This window comes from Seriola lalandi, unplaced genomic scaffold, assembly GCF_002814215.2.
Source record: "Seriola lalandi dorsalis isolate HSWRI2012SDOR001 ecotype SW California unplaced genomic scaffold, Sedor1 jcf7180002054911, whole genome shotgun sequence".
Lineage (NCBI taxonomy): Eukaryota > Metazoa > Chordata > Actinopteri > Carangiformes > Carangidae > Seriola > Seriola lalandi.
In genome coordinates, this window is record NW_019525463.1 from 548,177 (window position 1) to 569,991 (window position 21,815).

The following is a 21,815-nucleotide window of genomic DNA, read 5'->3' on the forward strand; positions in this document are numbered from 1 at the left end:
AGTGAAAGTGATCTGTTTTGTTTGTCCGGTGCGGCGTCCACTCTCTCTCCGTCCTCTGGTTGCTCTCTCTCCCACGGCAAGTGTCCTGCTTCCCTCTCAGAAGCTGGGAGCATCTATTCAGTCAACGGCTGCTCATTAACATAGTCCCGCCCCGCCGCCCCCGCGTCTACTTCAAGTGTTGTGGGAATTGTGGCAACTTTTAACAGGCTGTTGGTGAGATAACAACATGGTAAGAAGAACTGTTTGATTCTCTTTGATTTGATTTTCTTTTGCTCTATTAATGTTTAGACGTCACTTAACCGTGTTTTCTCTTCATTCTGCCTCCCTAGCACATTTCATCATGGCAATAGGCTATTTCTCAAAATACTACTAAACAAACTATTGGGAGATACATTAGCTCTTTAGTAAAGTATGTAGCTAGCTTTAAATATTTCCTTAGTTTCCTGTGTTATCTGATGATTATACGAAGGTTAAAACTCCAAAATTCAATGTCTTTTTTTCTAAATATTTGGGGCAGCTTTTTGTATCAAGTTTGTCCCCTGAAAAATGTTTTCAGAGTCAGACCCATGGCTAAAGAACTTTCAAAACACAACTTAAGTTCTCATTATTATTCAAACTCCTTGTCAAATCATTAATATTCACACAAATATTCCTGACAATTTTCTTGTGTACATCCAAGCACAATGTAATGAATGCTTTTGAGGAGATACTGTACAAAAGTATACTCTAATGTAAAATTTATCATGTTTTTCCTATGACCACAGGCTTACCGCGCCTTCAAGTGTGATCGTTCGGACCACTTTATAATCACTCTAACCTTTACACTTGGTTGCATCACCTGTTGGACGACCAAATTGTTTCAAGCATACTGTGGGCTTTAGAATCTTCATAGATGTACTCCAAGTCGTACGTTTTACGAGCAGCACTTGAAGGCAGCATTCCTTTTTCTATGGCCAGACTGTGGATTTCTCTGTCAGCCCAGGGCAGGCGGGAAAGCATGTGGGCAAGTGGTGGAGCAGTCCACAGGGGCACATGCACTCCCATTTCCCTTTTCCCCTTTTCCACAAGAGGAGTAGGCAGTGTTTGGTTGAATCACAATGCAGTCTTTCAGAGTGAGTGACTCGTAGGAATTTGTTAGGCAAAGGAAGACGCTGAAACGTGGCTCGGGTGGATCAGCTTTCCCTGAAGAAGGGTTGCTGGCTTCATGACAAATAAGGCCTGCTGAGGGAGACAGGCAGAGCAAAAACAAAAAAAAAAAGAACAGCTTCTGAATTCCTCACAATCCCAGATGACATGTTGTTGTTGCATTTACTCATGATGACTAATTAAAAGACTCATTGACTGGAGAATATCAGTTCTTCTAGAAGTCTCTGTCTCTTTCCACTCCGGCCTCTTGAGAGTGACTGAGTTCATCTCTTTCACACATCAGTGCTGTCTGGTCTGTCTGCCTGGTGACACAGTGCAGGTCCTGGGCCAGGAACAGACACTCTGATATTTCCCACATCTGTGCCCCGGCTGATTAGCACCCGTCAGCATGCCTGTAACCGGTTCCTCCTTATCTCTGAGTTCACTGTTTTAAAAAGAACGGTCAGCTGGAGACCCAACGGCCTCTTAAAGGTATAGAAATAGAAAACTGTACTCTGGGCAGATTGTGGGGCATTCCTGATCAGTTACAGTCATGGCCAAATTAACCAAATTAACCTAACCCTGGGGCAGAAATTTGTTGTTCGGCCCCTATGGACAAATAATATTGATAAGTGTTTCATTGTTCTAAGTCTTTTTTTTGTCACAAATTCACTGGTACTTGCTTTATTTCGCTCATTCTTTGTATTTTTGACTGGTGCTCAGATGGCAAAACCAAATTGAATTTGTTCTCTTGGGTTTATGGGAATTGTGATGGGCCAGCTAATCATATGATGTTATAATACTACTTTGCTTGAGATTTTCTCGGTGTCAATTAGTTGACAAACAGATAAAAAATGGAAGTAATTTGATAAAGTACAACTTGAAAATAAAGGAACTCAATATAAACTCAAACAATTTAGGTCTTAAAACTAGATTTTGATACAGGGTTCTTCTACGAGACAAGAGGCGGATGGAGAAATGTACAATTAATCACATTCTGAAAACCCAAATGATATGGAGAGAACCTCAGCCTTTTTGGGCTCCTCTGGGCAAGTTGGCCACTTTGCCCGTTTGATAATCCAGCCTTGGTTAAATTACCCAAAGAAATGTTTCACACTATTTCCCACCCGCTGTACAGTTAGAGTAGACAGTCTTCATGCTGCAGCATTCATGGTGTGTTTCACAGAGGACACAAGTTCATTACCGTTCACCTCCAGTCGTTTGCTGTGGTTGCAGGTTTGTTGCCAGTTCAGCTGCGGCGCACAATCAGCCTCAAACCTGCTGAGAGGAGAGGAGGTCAAATATACTACAGAGCAAAATGGAGACAAAGAGGAGGTAGGAGACTGAAACCGAAGAGCCAATGCTCTCTGAATTCCTCGGCTTACTGAACACATGCGATAAAGATGAAAGGAATGGTATAGTATTCCCCCTTTCTGTAGTATAAAACATTTACTGAAAGTGAGGATGAAAAATAGAATAGAACAGAAGCAAACCTTGAAAAATAGTTTAAAAACTTAATTTCAGTCATTTCAAGGTTGTAAATACTATATGGAGCAAACTGAATGATAAGTATAGGAGGAGATGCCCCTGACAGGCTTGTTCTCTGAGGCATTATGATTTGACGTTTCTGAGGAGTGGGTAATCCCGGGGAGCCTGAAGTGGACATATCCAGGCCACTAGTTTTACTTTAAACTTGTTTCTGATCTGCTGCTTGGTTCAAACCTACACTGTTTTCTGCAGAGCAGATCAAGCATCCAGCCCCACGGGTAAAGACAGGAATAGACAGAAAAGGGTTGGAGGGAGAAGGGTGAGGTGATCCTCACCTCAAAGCATGTTAGTACTTTGCTTTTATAGACTTAGGATAAAGCAAACAAGGGTGGAAAAACACAAGACAATGTGACATATCCTAATCTTTGTTTTAACAAAACGCATTCTTAAAGGGACACTTCAAGTGTCAAGTTGTGTCAGGCTCTGGAAGATTGAAAATCTGAGGAAATATCTGGAGTTTGAATTTATGGGCATTTACTAGGCAGCAAGGGTCTAATGAAAGAGAATACTGAGATAAGGCATTATGGGAATTGTGGGATCCAGTGTTTTTGGAGCTTTACCCTACTATGGACATATCTCAGCCATTGTTGCATAAATCTGAACCCCTCTTTTAGATAATGTAGGAATATCCTCCTAGTTTTTCTGAAATAGCATAATTGTGTTCTCCAATCTTGCCATTTAAATAGTTGGTGAATGCCATACACATGAACACAGACTTACAGATTTTGAAATGCACTCAGACAAGTATAAGTTAAATCTACTTGAATACAGTTATGACAACTCACTGGAAACATGGTCGTCTTATTTGTAAGAGACTCTTTGAAAATACCACCTCAAACAAAGTTAACATTCTGGAAAATAATGATCTGTGTGTATTATTTAGTCTCACATTCAATCACTTGTTTTCATCAGAAATATGTTGGTGGGACTTGATTAGGTTTGATTGACAGTGCTGCCAACTTAACTTTCTACAGCCTTCATCAGATTCTGATTCAAGCATTGCCAAATTCTGATTGGGGAAAAGACAAATGTCCTATTCACAGCAGAGAAAAAAGGCAAATATAGTACAAACAAAATCAAGTAAAATCACCAAAAATGTTCTGGGCAGAAAATAGTGTCTGTTTATATCCGGAACATCGCTCATAGTAAGACGCTGACTAAGTAAATATGTTTGTAGGGCCTTTTATATTTCTCTGCATCAGTAGAATAGATCCAGTAGGAATTTAACTCAATAAACAAATAACAGTGTTAGTGCTGAACCCTTTGGCCTGCAGGCTCACCAGGCCTGAGCTGCGACCCAGCCAACAGCAGAGGGATGTTTATAGATTCTAGCTGCAACACCTGTCCTAAACACTATTCACCCTAACACATTACATAAGCCCCGTGTCCCAAGGCCAAACAGGTGCCTGAGCCGCCTTTGGCCCCAGACAGTATCAATCCAGTGTCCCTGCCTTCAGTTCCTTCCTTTTTGCTTCCTGTCCGTCTCACCCCCGTACACAAACTCACACATTCAGGCTTCACAGATGTAAATGCAGCATAATCCACACGAGCCACGTGACATTTCGTTTGCTTTGAGGAGCCCACATAACGGTCAGCCCGAGCCCAGCCCAAGACCACAGCAGGCTGCTTCTTTCAGCAAACGGGCACAAGTGCAAGAGAGAGGCAACCAGATGATTTAGGTCAGATTCAGGGGTTCTGAGGCCTCTATTTAAGGCGCACAAGCACATCATTTAAAAGTCCTCAGACAGCTGTGGAATTTCTGAAAATGTAAGAACACAGTGTTTGCATGGACGACACATGGTCTGTTGGCGGAGAATGTGCGTGTCTTTGAGTAAGAGAGAGAGAGAGAAAAAAAAGAGGCTGAATTAATTATTGAAATGTTCCCATAACACCCAGTCCAGAGTGGCGATTATTTTAGAAACAGCAGCCTATGTTTAGCTCTGCTAGGAGACAGGGGTACGATTAAACATTCTCTGCAGATGATAAGCTACAGTATATGTCGGGTGACAGACAGACTAGGAGACTGAGTGGTCGGTGAGATTTTAATGGACAGATACTGTATCTTGTGGATAAGACTGAAGGACAGTTTTATCTGCCCCCTTTTCTCTGTGTCTAATTATGTGATGGACCTTACCCATACTCTTGAATTGCCATGTGTAAGCGCTTCTTTATTATGTTAATGGAAGTTGGTATGAATGATTTTTTTTGAATAGATTTGTCCTGGCCAGAGGGTTTTTTATAATGATGGTGTGAATGAGGGTTGCTTCCATTTTTCTGTTCAAGTAATTGATACACAGAAAACCTTGGCATGGTAGTATTATTCCATCATCATCATCACAATTATTTTCATTATCTATAAGTTTGATGATTATTTTTTTTAATAACTGATTTACTGTTAAGTATATAAAGAAAATTGTGAAAAAGGTCCATCGTTATTCCCTGAAGCCCAGGTGAACATAGTACCTTGTTTGCGAGGACTAAATGCTGGAATACAACTGAACTTCTAATTTCTTGCAATTTGAATAAATATAACTTTGTTTATTAATATACACCATGTGAGCAGAATATAAATAGCAAATGTACAGATCTTAAAAGTAGTTTTTGACCCATACCTCTCAATAAGGCAGGACTAAGATCAGGTAATAATGCACAACCTGCCTTAGTTGATATTGTACAAATTTGTTGATATGCTGTAAATTTGGAACTTTTGGGGTCTGTTTTGGTCCAGGCAAGAAATCTAACATGTGTATTTCCCAAAAAAATCTAACTGTTCTTTTAATTTAATGCAGTGTTTGCATTAGCCCCCTTTTCCAGGTGGGTAATCCAGCCTTTATGATGTACTAGAACTTCTCAGCGTAACTCATTGAATACAATTTCTATGGGTTCGTTATAAGGTCGTCTTGCAGCCACACCAGCTGGAGACCATTCATTATAAATAAAGGTTAGGAGACTGTTTCAACATTATTTATCCTGATATTCATCAGCTATCTGGTGAAATCGGGGCTCTTGTTTGTTAAAGTTCCCCCTCAGGTCTGCACATCACGTTGACTCATCAACCCTGACCCATCACATACGTACACAGTGGGCCTTTTGACCATGTCCCTGGGGGGCTTTTACAGACAAAACACGCATTTGTTTGTGGCTCCGTTACAGTATTTCTAAGAGCAGATGGGTGAGCGCCCTTGCGTTTTCTTAAGCCGTGGACAGTCAATTTTGAAGTATGTTACCCCCACTGGGACTGTGAAGGGTTTAAATTCCACTGAATGCCATTTTTAGTGATGTGGGTGTATTGTTGTACTTGGCAAACGACTTTACTGGTCACTGGTTCCACTGCATGCACTTTCACTGCTCCCTTGTCTAATCTAAATAGCCTATTTTTAGCTGATGCGTACTGAATATATTCAATAAATCTGTCATTTAATTTAATTTTCTAGTTTGTTTACAGCATGAAGAGATGGGGCACATGTGCTCTGCTGTTCCTAAGGGGGTGTAATAGAGGCACGGCACCCATGATGAATCCCAGCGAGGGTCCCTGTGGAGGGAGGGTGTGGTAAAGGCAGCTGGCATGAGTTTCTTGGAGGTTTTGATCTCGCTATCTACATGTCCTGTGATCCTCCCTCTCACACAGCTCCCTGTCATTTCCGAGGGGATCTCTCTATTGGTGCACATAGGAGTTCAACTTTAAACACAAAGAACCTTCTATCCTCATGTTTGCATTAGCTTTTAATTAAAATATTATATTAGGACAAATATTCACTGATGAAATACCTACTTGAAGATAACTGAACCACTGCTGCCATTTAAACCTATATTCAAGATAGCAGTAGATTTTGGCTTTCTACATTCCTGACCTTTGTGAAATCTCACCGAAGATCCAGTTTGTCTGACTAATTTAGACGTTTGTGTTTCTGCGGCAGCCTGTTAAGTGTAACTGATTAAGAATCAATACGTTGTAAAGACTCCATCTTACTCAGCGGATATATCAGTGGTAATTGTGCTGTGTGAGCTTCATTCATCAACCATTAATCAGCAACCGAGTCATTCAATACAGCCACAGACAACTGGTCAGCTATCAGTCAGTGTAAGAGTTCCACACTAATAGTAGAGGAATTGTATTCAGTTTCCTGTCGAGAATTAGACCACTTTCGTTTCTGTTTTCTTCTTATGCGTCCCCGCCAGCTACAGCCAGGGCTGAAAGCATTATGTGTTCAGGTTGTCCGTCCTTCTGTCTCATTCTTGTTAACGTGATATCTAAGTAAAACCTTCAGGGGACTTCTTCAGATTTGGCACAAACATTCATTTGGACTCAAGGATAAACTGATTAGATTTTGGCAGTCAAAGGTCAAGGTCACAGTGACCTCACAAAACTTAGTTTTGGCCTCTTGAATGTGATATCTCAAGACCACCTTGAGGGAATTTGTTTAGATTTGACACAAACATTCACTTGGACTCATTGATGAACTGATTAGAATTTGGTGGTTTAAGGTCAATGTCACTGTGACCTCACAAAACAAGTTTTTGGCCATAACTCACAAATTCATGTACTAATTATGACACTATTTAACTCAAATGTCAATAAGGATAAAATGGAGTGATGATATTTTATATCCAAATGGCCAAAGGTCAACTTCACTGTGACATCATAATGTCCTGCAAAAACACTCATGGTGTAACTCAGGGGAGATTGTGACCATATTTCCTGCAACTTGGCTTGTTGGCGTGTTGGCTTGTTGGTAGTTGTAGTTTCTACCAGAGATGCACATTAAGCAGTACAGTACAGCATTTGGCAAAATAACAACACTTACTCATGAAAATAATTGTTTTGGCACCAGCTTCCAGCATACTGGTAGTTTCAGAGAATAAGTTTTATATTCTTGGCAATAACAACTATTTCATGGTATTTTTTTCCTCAACATTAGCTCTTCCAAGTTATTATGAAAACTTGAGGTCAGAAATATTTGAAATGATGCTTGCTGGAAAGCCCCTAAAGAACTTCACGTCTTTTATCTGTCAGGCGCTTCAGTCCAAGTCTGTCCACAAACAATATCGCCCTCTGTGACAGGGTCTTGCCTGCTTGGCCTCTCTCGAGCCCAAAGTTTATAATAAAAAGCTCAGCACTGTAAAATTTTTCTTTACCTCAGCATTAAACAAAGCCTGTCTGTTTGGTCCACACAGCCAGGGACATTTTAGATGTAACTGCCCTACGCGGCTTTAGTCCAAGTCAAACTGAAACATTTTGTTCCACTTGATGTAAAGAAACCTGCTGCGTACTCTGTGTCAGGCTCTTGTGGTGTATAATTAGACCCCTCTCAACATGGGTGGTGCTGCGTTGGAAAACAAAGCAGGCTCTACCAGGTCCCATCCTGTTTCAGGTGTTTGTAAGGGTCTTTAAGAGACAAGCCTCCATTCTTTCCCTCACCGTGTTCTCTGCAGGATGAAAGAAGCGGGCGACGCCTCTCTCTTCTCATTGATATCACTCAGTGTGAAGCAAAAGGCAACGTTGTGTAATGAATGGTGAACATATCCAATGTGTGTAATAGATTTCCACGTCAATCAAAGGTGGGAGTACACGATGTGTCAATCTCCCCGCCATATGCACTCACCTTATAAAGTACTAATACATTATAGGGTTATTGATCCCTCTGAAGAGGCTTTCCAGGTATGACATAAATCTTGCTGTAATGCCATCATGGGGTCTAAGGAAGAAATACCAGTGTACAGAAGGGACTAATACTATCAGGCTAGCCAGACAAAATAGAGACAATCTTCATATTCAAGTGTTTTTATGTTTTGTTTTTTTTTAATATTTACATAAAATTTCAAAGCACCAAATTTCCAGCCACCTTATCCCCTGGAAGTCTGGCCTACACACAAAAACAATAGACAAGCAGAAAAACACAATGTCTGAGAGTTATCATAGAATCGATTCCAATAGCAATAAATAAAAGTAGGAACTGACCATTATTTTTATTATAGATTAAGCTGCCAATTATTTTCTTCATTAACCGTTTCTTAAGATGTTAGGAAATAATGCCAAATAATGTCAGAGCTAATGTGTTCAGATATTTTGTTTTTTTCCTCCAAAACTCAGTCAAGATATTTAGTTAACAATTGTAGGAAAATAATGAAACCAACAAATATTCAAACAGAAGAAGCTGGAACCAGAGAAATTTGACATAGTTTCTTATAAAAATGACTGATAGCTTCCGCTTCATTTTCTGTCAATAGACTAATCAACTTATTGTTGCAACTTGAAGCAAAACTGTGGAGATCAGTAGATATATTTTTGTATCTTGGAGACAGAGATGCCTTTAAACTTTTTTTTATTGAATTGACTAACCATAAATCTAAGCATCAGTACTTATTAGATATAATAATCTACTTATTGTGTAATCAAATACCTCACAAGACGCAACAACACTAATAGTAAACAGCCCCTCTGGTTAACAGCCTACAAACAAATGACCAAGCAATTATCCATGCTGGGCACATCTAACGAGTAATGTTCAAATTGACATGACAAGTAGGAGTGTAAACAATTGTACTCAGTTCAGTTCCAATATTACTGCCTGACATGCGCATCACATTATAGGCTTTAATCCCATAGAGTAAGTGGTGGCAGACGTTTGGATCCCACTGTATGTCAGAAGTTGGTGAATCTTTGTTCTTGACATCAGCTGGTGCAGCTCTGGCTTGATGGTGTCGACTTATAAAATGACAAGCATTCTTTCTGGATAGAGATTGAAATTCAATACGTGACTTCTAGAAGCCATTTGCCATTCCAGTGATTCCTTCTTTTTTTTTTTACGTCTGACGGTTGTCGGTTTTCCCCATGCGGCACCATCCTCTCACCAACTGCCAGTGTCTGAAGATGGAGACACATTTGGAGGATCACCAGCTGTTTGACAAAAAAAAAAAAAAAACACCCGTCTGGCGGTGCCTGGCATTTTGGCACATGATCCTATGGAAGAGGGTGGACACTCAGCCGCAGGATTCCCTTGCAAGGTGGGGCCTGGGACCTTCCAAAGGCGTCTTTTCCAGTGCCATATATCCTTCTGTCTGCATCCATATCTGGCACAGTCTTTCTTCTCAGTAGCACAGTCATTCCTCTTTCATTCCGTGAAGGTCACAGTATCAATAACCCACAAGTGCAATATGGTTAATCCGTTTTGGATAAGGGCCAAGATTTCTTGTGAGGCTTTCAAAGTAAAGCTGAGTGTTTCCATCTGACCCATGTCTGCAGTAACAGATGACAGACAGAAGCAAAGCACACTGTAAAGCAGCCTTCTAGCACGCCACCAGAGAGACAATAACGAGGACCTAATGACAAAGTTTGATTTATGTTATGCTTGAAGTCTACATGATGCCCTGATGGTAGTCACTGAAGTGTCATTTCCTCTGTTAGGGATGGCTGCATCGCTGGCCTTTCTTTCCTCTCCCTCTGCATGATGCTTTTCAGGGAGCAACTGAGGACAAAATAAAAGGCTGTGTGAGTGATGACCCCCTCTGGTGGACTGAGGTAACTACGTCTTAGACAATGATGTTTTCAGTTGGCATTAGGTTAGGATGTTTTGTCAGTGATTTTGGAGCTTAAATGTGCATTTCACATAAGATTAAGATTAAGATAAGAGTATATCCAACTTTGCATGGTCTCAAAGCATCTGTCCCTTTGAAACAACTGCTCATTTTGTCAAAAGAAGTACAATAGCTCCCCCTATCGTTAGATGGACACAATTACAAGCTGTATGTCCTCGGCAAGATTCCCTGGGAGGGAGTAAATATCTTCAGTTACTGATATTTTTAGCTGTGAAATCTGCCTGACAGATCCCCTACAGCAGAGATTCCCAATTAAAAGAGTCAGTGCTGCCTAGTGTCAAAGCTTTCAGAGCAGTGACAAAATGGCAAGTCACTATGGAAGTCTGCAACAGAGAACTGTCACGTTCAGGACTTGTCAGACAATCAAAAATTTTACTTGTGTTATAGCATTCTTGGATATTTTCCAAGCGGTTTTGTGTATGCATTCACAAAAGCTCTGGGGTCACTTTGCATCGCTGTTGATAAACTGGAGCTCAGTAATACTTACCATACTTTGTACCTACAGCATGAGCCAAAGCAAGAGGTGCATGGCTTGTTGTTACCAGACAAGACTGAACCTGGCTGACCACTTTCAGTGTTTCCAACATCTGAGAACACTCAGGTAGTTTTTTTTTTTTTTTTTAATAAAGATAATTGGGTAAAACCTGTGTGTTTTTCCACTGTTGATACAGAAATACACCCATGCAGTGTTTGACTGTTAGGTGCAGAGGAGATAGTGCTGTAACAGTAGACTCTTTATTGCTATACCTCCCATAGTGTCTCTAGATCCAAGCTCAACCCCCAGTGAGAGAACAAATGAGGAACCACAATCAAAGATATGGAATGGTTTGTGCCAGGAAACGGGGCTAATTGATTTCCTCTGTGTCTTTGTCTCTCCTGTGCATTTAGCTGCTACATGTAGGAGTGGAGGAAAGAAAGCGGATAAGGGAGGAGGAGAAAGCAGGAGACAGAGAGAGAGGCCGTCAGAGGTCATCCTCCAGGACTGCAACCACTCTAACTTTGGGGAGTTTCTGCAGACACTGTGTCTTCGGCCGAACCATCTCCGCAGACTGAGATTCATCGGGGAGAACACCTGCACTGTGCTGTGCTGTGTGGAGCTCTGCCTGCATGCTCGCCTGCCTGTCTTCCTGACTGCAGCAACATCTGGCAGAGGAGCAAGTGGATTCAAAAAGAACATCTGCACAGCACCAAGCAGCCAAGTAAACAAACAGTTCTAATGAAAGTAGTCACAGTTCCCAAATACAAGGCTACATTGTTGACCACCTATTTTCCTTTAATTAAGACCACATTATGTATTGGCACAGTTTTCCTCCCAGCTTATTGGGTAACATTACAACGGCTTAAAAGACAGCTCACTTGTGTCGACTATTGTATGATATATAACACACAAATTGTGGTGGGATTTTCTATTTCTATTCTATAGTATTGCAGGGAAGGGAAAGCTGATTAGCAAAGTAGGCATTTGAAATTAAGTGCACTACTGTGAGCAATGTTCTCAAGAAAATGCAGCACTTTTCAGTTGGGTAATGACTTTATTTTATACAGAAATGCACTTTATGTTGCACATAGCAGCATGCTGTATATTGGGCAATAAATATACAGCATGAAAGAATATCCATTGGGTAATAATGCTTTTTGTTTCTTTAACATAAAATTATAGCCCACGTCAAAACACTTCTTAGTTTTGCTCCCACTTTGCACATTACCATTGAAAAACCTTCTCAAATCCACGATATTTTAGTCTAAATGACATAAATGGTTGTGCACAGCCTCATACAAACACACGCACACTATCTGTGTCCCGCTCTTTTCCATAAAAGAGCCCTGAGACACAATGCAGTGTCCCTCCTATGCAGCACAGTTCCAACATTGAGACTGCACACTTGAGCAGGAGTGCATATTGTAAGTACACACGATTGGCTTATAACGGTCATGTGACTGCAGACTGTAGTCCCCTGTGTTAGGCCACAGTAATTGAGGCTTCCATATGGTATAGATCAGATATAGCCTTCACCACAGCATTCCTTCAGCGTCGAGGCTCTACAGTACTCCTGTTTCCACAGTGAAAACTGAGCTAATCAACTATCACTGGCAAGCTATACTATTCCTGCCCTCTCTTGTTATACAGAAGACACCTTCTGCTTAACACTCTTTTTACTCATATCAAAAGCTGTACTTTTATGTTTGTTTTTTTATTTTTAGAAGCCATTGTGTTTTCATTTTGATATACTGGAAATATAATTCAGGGAGAATAGCTGTATGCGTGGTAGGTGTTACAGAAGAAAATTCTGCTGCTGGTCTTTGTTGCAGTACAAAATATCTTGTTTGTTTACTACAATATCCTGCCCACTTTCTATTTGCCCACATGCAAGCAGGTTCCTACAATGAACTAAGCAGGTTGCTGTAATGTTGTAATAAGCTTGATTGTCCTAAACCTTTCCTGTCATGTTACCAGACCCCTGTGAATCCTGTAATATCATACCATCAGTCACTGGGTCTGCCCTCATTGCACATGGTCAAGATAATGTTGGTGCATTCAGTGTTGTATACTGAGACCAAGTCTGATGGATTAATTAATTAATTAATTAATTAATCTGCATTCCTATGTGCGCATCCCTGAATGAAGTAGCCTAGATAAACCAGGATACATAATTTCAGTACCAACAACACACTAGATAAACACCCTAACAATTAACATGACATTATCTTTTACATCTATCTGGTTATTACTGTCACCATTCTTGCACACATTAATTCAATTTAAATGAGCCTATTCCGTTTTGGAACAAACCCCCATGGGGCCTTGCACATAGATCTAATCCACAGACCTCAACTAACACCAGTGAGCCAAGGGATTTAGGATCACAGCCTTGGCTTTAGAGATGGAACAGGAACGCTAAGTTTTCTGATGCATCAAGTTCCAGGTAAGTTGTTTTAAAAGGATATGTCTCTGTCATTGTGGGAGATTCAGTGGTTAAGACAGGCCCAAATAGATTCTACTCGTTGAAAACACCAGTTTCGAACGTTTTTACTCTAAATGTTTCATTAGCTGACTCTTAAAAGGTGCACAACTGGGGTTTCACCTGAAAATATCACTGTATTTTTATTTTTCAAACGAGGGTCATGAGACTTTAATGGTGACTATTACTGTAGCTTTTAGTTTCTGACAGTGCTGGGAGAAGTACTAACATCCTTTACTGAAGTAAAACTATCAATGCCACAATGTAAAAGAAATACTATTAAAATATAATTACAAGTGATGCATTCCAAATTTTACTTTAGAAATTGCATATAAATTACACCTAGCTGATAATATCTCTACTTTTACTCAAGTAAAGGTACTCATTGTTGCAAAAAAAAAAATAAAAGCCCCTTGGAGCTGCCAAGGGCTTGAATGAATTGTTTTCATTGTCATGTGCGCAAGTTCATATTTTGTGTAGACAAATTATTATGTTGTGCAACAAGGTTAAATATATATATATATTTCAGGACTTTAGAGACTGATAGTTTTGTTGCAGGACAAGTTACAGCTTTATCATTCTTACTGGTGAGCTCCCATGAATCCAAGCATAACTCCAACCTGAATAAATCCAGGCTACATAGCTGACAACACCTAGGGGGCCCCTATTGATATTTCCCCAGGCACCTAACCAACCTGTACTCTAGAGCTGAAATGATTAGTTGATTAATTGTTAAGTCGATCAACAGAAAATTGTCAACAATTTTGATAACTGATTGATCTTTCATTGTTGGTCAGACAAATTAAGCACCTTTACCACTATTTTTAAACATTGTATAGTCTAAGCAATCAATCAATTATTAAAAATATTTATTAGCCTAATGTAACGAGCTGTACTTCTTTGGTATGAGTTCATAATTCCTTGACACACTGAAGAAATTAGAGCATCATAAACAAAACAACACATGACCTCAATATAAACCATAATAGTTAAAACTATACTAAAACTAGATTTTAAAATAAAGTCCCTCAACAACAAGCCTACAAGATGGAAATTGCAAACAAATTTGCAATTAATCAATTATAATTATATGATATGTATATATTCCACCATTGGTTTCTGAGCTACACCAGGGCAGTTTAAGTAGGACCATGCATACTTTCAAGAAACTATTTCTTCTTCATTTATCATCTAAACTAGAAGAAAAACAACCAACTAACCAACTGATCAGGTAATGTTCACTGAGAAAATTGATGACATAACCGTTGGTTTAGCCGTTAGAAGAAAATAATGGCGTCGTTAGATTTTAGAAACGGTTGTTAGTAGTTAACGGTCACGACATTAGCATAATTAAAGTAGTAATTTGTTACACGACTTTAGTTTTTAGATACTGCCGCCAAATTTCGAGTGTAGACATAAAGTGTACTGTCTCTTTAAGGTCTCTCGGCTGGTCTGTTTCGTATTGATCAATCCACCATTTTCCAACACACAGCGGCGGCAGTGCTAACACAGCTCCGGCAGCGAGAGAGAGAAGAGAGCCTCCCCTCTACCTGGAGAGGAAGCCAGGGACCGGGGGCAGTCATGGCAGCGAACATGTACCGGGTTGGAGGTAAGGTGGCGGCGGGGACAACATTTTAGGAGCTTCCCGTATTTTTTTTTTATGGCGGACTCGCCATGATTCGCCGCTGGTCTTTTATGTATTTACAGAGCGTGGTCCGTCTTTTCCTTCCCTTCTTTTATTTCCCTAAAGCTAAACAGCCTTGTGCTTCACAGATGATGATGGTGACTGAGTGAAGAGGAGGATGGTGATGAAGAGTAGTGGTTCGCTTACCGAACTGCCCCCGGTTTTGCACGTTTCTTTTGTGTTTTTTTGTAACTTAGCATAAACCCAAACAACTATTTCAATGTAAAGATGCATCTAAAGTAGCGTGCATTGTGTTTAGGTATATTTAAGGTAACACGGCGGACAAATTCTAAAAAGTTTTGCGTACCATTCAACTACGGCCCGGTCGTGTCTTTCATAATAGTAAGTAACGTTATTAGTATTTCACTTAACCTGCAGAAAACCCCTTAAGACCTACAGGGAAGCAGCAAGGAGTGGATGCTTTCGCAGAGTAAGTCCAGGGATAAAAAAAAAAAAAAAAAAAAGTTAAAGGATACTTCTACTTACGAGAGCTGAGATGGGAAATATAGGAATAAGCATTTAAGCAAAAAAAAAAAAATGCTTTAAGATGTTTTTTTTTGTTGTTTTTTTTGTTTTTACATCTTCAACCAAGATTTTTTTGTTGTTGTTTTTTGTGCAGGCAAATCCAGTTAATACCTAATTAAGATTCCCGTTTCCCCTCCCACTCATTTTCTGCTTATATTGCTCTGATTTACATCCTATAGGTACTGTGTTAAATAGTCATATGAAAGTTACTGTACAACATAGCTTAATTAAAGTAGTTGCTACTTTTCTAATGGGGTGGGCTTGTTTCATTGGATCACTGGATATGAAAAAAAAAAAAAAAAGCCCAGTACAGAAAAATATCAGTACTGGAAAATTTTCACTCAGTGTGAGGTTACTGCTAAAATGGTCACTACAAATTTCACTGTCAAAAAGTGTCAGAAAAACGTTGTGTGTGGTGCTCCGTGACAGGTATACTGTTGATGACAGGTGTAGCTTGGATAGGACGATTTCCTTTTCCTGTGTGAGCTGTCCAGTCTGGTTTTCCATCAACCAGAGTTTTTCATTAATATTTCTTTTTACATGATTGTAGTCTGTTGTTCTCCCTGTAATGGTCGGTTAGCCTAATTTTTACTTCTGTTTTACTCTATCCAAGCATATGTGTGTCGAGTAGACAGGGAGGGAAAGTGAAAGTGATTGATTACATGTTGAGGATATATTTGCATGCAATGACTGACAATTGTCTAGCGTTATAGGAATGCTGCCACTCTCCTTGGCTCGGTACCTGCATCAAAAATAGCCTGTACTGAACGTCACTGCCCTCTTATTTGGTCAAATGAAACAAGGCCTACCTGAGTGAGCACAGGATTACGTCCAGAGCAGGGCTGAAAGTTAACACTTCACCAGCCAAATGTTGCTGAATTTGGTGTGTCTCTTCAGTCTGTTAGACTCTTAAACTGAGATACCAACCAACTTAACTCGTTTGTCTTGTCTCTAGAAAACTTGTATGCTTTCAGAACAATAAGAATAAGTGAATAACATGTAATAACATAAACCAATATGAAAACACATAAAAATCATACTACTGAATAAACATACTGTTGAATTGTTTTTCCACAGTCACAAAAATCATTTAGATTGAAAACAAGCACAATGTAGGCCTAAAGTAGGCACCATAATTGACTGAATCTTCTCCTGACACCAACCCTTGGAAAGATGGCCGCTACTTTGCAAGACAATGCAGGATCATCTTAGAAAAGCAATGACTTCCCTTGTGAATGAACCCTGGACAAAAGCCGGCTTTGTAGGCCTTGATGTCTTTGTTTTTACCGTGCAGGCCACAAGCCACTCTTCCGTTGCCTGCAGTGCTTCTTCCTCGTACTTTACCCCATTCACAGGAAAGTGTTTGTGACTAAGTATAGGCTAAAACATACGTCTTATCATCTCGGGGAGGGAAGGGAAGAAAATCTAGCCCAGAGTGTTATGTGAACAGGCCACAGAAGTTTAAAAGTCTGAACCTGCAGAGAGTCACTGCAGATTTATTGCTCTGACAAAAATGAGTCTCTCATGAGACAATGAGAAAATAAATAGTTTTGTTGAGATCTGGGAATTGAACAGTTTAAAAGATAGGCTCACAATGTTTCACGTCTGTCTTCAAACAATAGTCTTGTGCCCATATGAATATTGAAACGGGTTTTTGCGTTCTGCAGTCATTCCTCCTGTTCACACTAGTCATTTTAAGATCCCATCCTAATGCACTTCTAATGTAAGTGACCTAAGGACAAAACCCATGGTCATTGTTTGTGCCAAAATGTATTCCTAAGGCTTTCTGAAGCCATTATGAGGTTTTAGCAGTCATTCAGACTGAAGTCAGTCCTGTGTTCAGGGTGCTGCGTAGGTGGGGGTGTGTTGCTTCACGTACCAGTGATTCATAGAAGTCCAGAGTACCAGATAATGTGAATTCTAAGGCATCTCAGATGCCAAAACACTGCACAGAAGTTTATGGTACTGTAAGACAGGATTTTACAAACTGGAAAGTTATCACGACGGCATGATAACTTTCGTCAGGATGATCACAAGGTAAATTGAGAAAAATAAAGCATTCACGCGTGTATGTTTGGCCAACGCAACACCTCGCTGGATGACCTTGTGTTGCCTTAAGTTGCAGCAAGAGTTAAGCTAAGTTCAACTTTTTTGCTAGATGACCCTGCCTTTTTTTAAATTTATTTTTTGTCAGAGCCCCCTGTATTGGCACCTCAGCTGCACCAGTGGCCTGCCCCCATTCAAAGGAATGCCCTTAGTTTGACAGATCAAATGGATATCTTCCACAGTAAAAGGTTTTTTAGTAGAAAATTCCCTTTGTGTTTTCCCAAACAGCACTTCTTTGCTGAGCAATAGAGCTGCAATGGAAGGATTTTTTTATTAAAAAGACTGTAACTTTGGAAGATCTACTTTTGAGAGACTGTTAAAGCCTGCTTTTAGCTTGAGCTTCAAACTTTCTAATGTAGCTTTGCACAGAACAAGGACTGTGGATTTTCTTCCCTATCACTGACATTGAAAGCACATCAGGAAAGGATATCTCAATACCCAGTAGGTATGTCATGAGAACCAATACTTTGGTACCAAGTCGACGATACTTGTTTTTCTAAAGTAACGTAAATGTTGTAGGTACTGGAGATGTGATTCTTCCAGGACTGACCGGGACCATGTATATTAAAGCCCTTTTTATACTGGTCAAACCCTGAAAAGAAGAAGAAGAAGGCAGGCACAGTAAACGAATGTTCACGTCCTGAAATGTTACCGTTATTGTTTGCGAATTGCCACAGCTGACATCTTTTGCAGCAATGCTCCACACACAACGTCCTCAAAGGCTCATTACCGTTCAGTCAGTCAGAATTTAACACTGACTGTTTTCACACCACCAGTCTGTCACCTTGTTAGTCAATTTAAACTGCTGCTTGCACACTGACTGTATGAATGTGTGCGCATGTGCGTGTGGTAGCAGACTGTGCAGCACCCTCTGTTTTCTGTTTTTTGCTGTGGTATTGAAAATGGTGGAATTTCATTGGTAATGGTACTAACTACCAAATTTCTGGTATCGTGACATCCCTGATAACTAATATAGATCGGAGCGATGACTACGACAAGCATGTTTTAAGACTTGCCTGAAAATGTATACACCTGTCCTTTAAATTAATACTTGCACTGAGGCTGTTGGAGTGTGAAAACTCTTGTGCAGAATGTGTTAAATGTGCTGTAGTGTTTACTAACTTAAAAAGTGACAAACTTTGGTGTCAGGACCCGCATTTCTTTTGGCTCGTGACTGGTGAGGATTTTCCCCATGCTGCCAGTTATGATTCAGAACCTGCCTAAAGGTGTTGTTGTGTTTACTACTCTACAAACTGACTAACTTACAAACTTTGACAGTGCCCACACATTGCTTGGCTGGTGGCTGGTGTTAATTGCCCACGCTGGCAGTTGCCTCTCTCGCAGATCTGGTGGGTGTACTCGCAGAGTGAAGATCTGAGGCTTGTTTCGCTGCCATCCTGCCAAATACAGGATGGTCAGTTGAACAGATACACGACAGCTATTAGATTATTTCAACAGAGTGTCCCTATCATCATATTTGTTTAGAGGCCAAACTGCACAGTGCACATACATCCATCACAATAAACAGTATTTGCTATGGGCTAGCTGCCTTGTAACATCTTTGTAGGACCACAGTTAATTAAATTCAAGATGTGGTCATCTAAACTACCCTAAAATAGTTTTGAATAAAACCTGCACATGTTTGCTGATTAATCACATTTAAACAAGAACAAGCTGCGGTAATTGCTGCAGCGAAAGTTGCAGGATAGATGCGTGATGGGAGTTAAAATGCTAATACTTTTTATTAGATCAAATCCCTCTCTGCTTAAACATCATTAAACATAATATTAAACAGAGCAAACGCTCACATTAATTAATGTTTTACATTCTAGTGTTGAATGTGGATTATCTCTCAGGTCAGAAGAGAGAAGAGAGTTGCAGAGCAGTAAGTGTCTGAAAAGTACATGCTCACTTTGATCATGCAGGGGTGACAACAGGAATTGGTAGGATGGATGGACAGATAAATGGTTAAGTCTCACTCTACAGATGTGAGCAGCTGTGTCCAGGTTTGATCAGGGAAAGTAAGTCATATTAAAGTGTGAAAAAGGAGCAGATTGATTCAGAAGATTAAATTACCTGCCTTTTACTATAGAAAACCCTCCATCTGAGCCATAATCTATTCCACGCTTGCTGCTCAGGATGACAGACACACCTCTCAGTGTGTGCGTGTGTGTGTGTGTGTGTGCGTGTGTGTGTGTGTGTGTCTATGAATAAGCACTGGATGGCTGTTGAGGGGGTATGCGCACGTGGACAAGCGTGGGCGGATGTTCACGTTCTCTGTATCCTGCCTCTCTGTCCCTCTCGTTCCTCGAGCCCAGTCCTTTTCATTACTGTCATATATAATGTACTGTTTATAGACACCACCTCTGTACCTACTACGGGTGCGTAAAGAGCTTTAGTGGTTTTTGAATCCCAAATTAACTGTGTCCGTGTATTGAATATTGTCAGGTGCATAAAATTGGCCCTGAAAATTCTGATTAGAATTTTAATTCTGTAGCGTATTACAGTATTTTATTTTGGTTTAAGTTCCTGTATTTTGATTGTTTGTTTAAAGATATCTTTAAATACTAGAGGTTTGTGCTTAATTTGTTGAGGATTTTGTTACAAAAAGTGCTTTTCTCACCAAAATGAGGCATCCTGAAAACGTTTCTGTACTAGTAACAAAATTCAGGTATTATATTGCCAGCTATATGGCTCCAAACCATGACCCATTCTTCGGTTGATTCTACTACTGATGCTACACGTCTTTGGCACTAGGTGTACTCCCATTAGGCTTCGCTGCTGGCACACAGTATATTGCATGGCAGCGAGGGCAGAAAACTGCTTTACTGAAGCCAGCAGCAGAAACTGTAGATTCTCTATCAGGTGATAAGAAAATGTTGGTAGATAGTGTGACAGAATGCTGTAGCAGAGGATATACTGCAGGGCTGCAAATACCGATTATTTTCATTATCAGGTACTACCAAATTTTCTGTGTAAGATATAGTACACTATTGCGCAAGTTCTCAGAGTTTTTAGTTTGACAGTGCCTGCTCTAAACCCTTCATCACGGGTTGCAAATGTCTGTGAGCTGTGAACAGTTTGACAGCCAAAAAGTGATGTTCCCCTCTCAAATTCTTTTTTTATTTGAATAGTTCTTGAGAGTCAAGGAGAGATAACAAACAATCCGGTCCTGACCACTAGTTTAGGAACTGCTGTACCGAGGTGCAGTAGATTAATGTAAAGATCAGTATGAGGATGTTTAACGTGTTAAACCAACATCTCTCAGGCAGTGAATTGTTCAGTCCAGACTTTAAATTCATCTTTAGACAACTTCCAAGCTTTGACAGAGACAATACTTTTTCTGTGCTGAGACATACAAAGATGTGTGTTTTTCACAGCCTTTGCAGTTTTTCAGGTAGGCGCAGGTGGTTTTCTGTGCTGAATATAAAGACTGTGGCAAAACACTGGTCTGGTTTTTTGACAGGTTTAGTCTGTGTTATGTTGATAATTTTTAAACATTTTATGAACTGTTGACAACTCAGATTATCCTAAATTGAGACGTCAACACAGATAACATCATGACAAACTAACCAACGTGTGAACCAGGCCTGTTTTACTGACAAGCTGAGTGGTTAAGATGGGAATCCATGAGCAGGGTATGTCTATGACAACCTCTGATTATCTTCTTGATTTTGTCCGTAAAATGTTAGAAAATGGTGAAAAGTGGCTGCTATAATTTCTCCAAAACTCAAAAATACTCCGTTCACTTTCATCCATGACAAAGAAAAGCAGCGAATTGTCACATTTGAGAAGCTTTAACCATCATACGTTTGGAACTCGTGCTTTTAAAATGACTAATCAATTATCAAAATAGTTGCAGATTAATTTTCTGGTTGGTCTGATTTACCAATTAGTCCACACTTCGATGCTGATTATTATACCTTTTTTTTTAAAATTCATTTCAGATTTTTGCCTTTATTTTAAGTGTCTTACTCATTCGCCCATTTCCATCTCTATCAGGCTGTGCACTTATGTGTGTGTCTGATACCCTCCAGTCTCCCTCTCTCTGTCCATACCCAGACTCCATCAGTTAACTCATGTTTTCCCTCTCTCATCACTGCGTCTCCCTGACTGTCTGTCTCTCTCTGGCCTGGTTTGAATCAGCCCAGCAGACTCTCTCTTTTGGGGCTCAGTAACATGCCTTGATTGGCTCGCACTAAATTCGACTGCACTGTGACATCATAGGCGCCGGAGCCATGTGATTGGTTGACGCTGGGAGAGCGGGGGAT

General features: G+C 40.1%; 1 protein-coding gene across 2 annotated transcripts in view; it reads left to right on the forward strand.

Annotated features, from left to right (window-relative positions):
• The first annotated feature begins 14,691 nt into the window (after positions 1-14,691).
• Positions 14,692-21,815, forward strand: part of mta1 (metastasis associated 1) — a 42,192-nt gene continuing 35,068 nt past the window's right edge. For both annotated transcript variants that reach the window (XM_023430790.2, XM_087169733.1), the window contains exon 1: positions 14,692-14,838. In XM_023430790.2, coding sequence (XP_023286558.1) covers positions 14,811-14,838 — 28 coding nt within the window. In that variant the 5' untranslated portion in view covers positions 14,692-14,810. The remainder of the gene's footprint in view (positions 14,839-21,815) is intronic.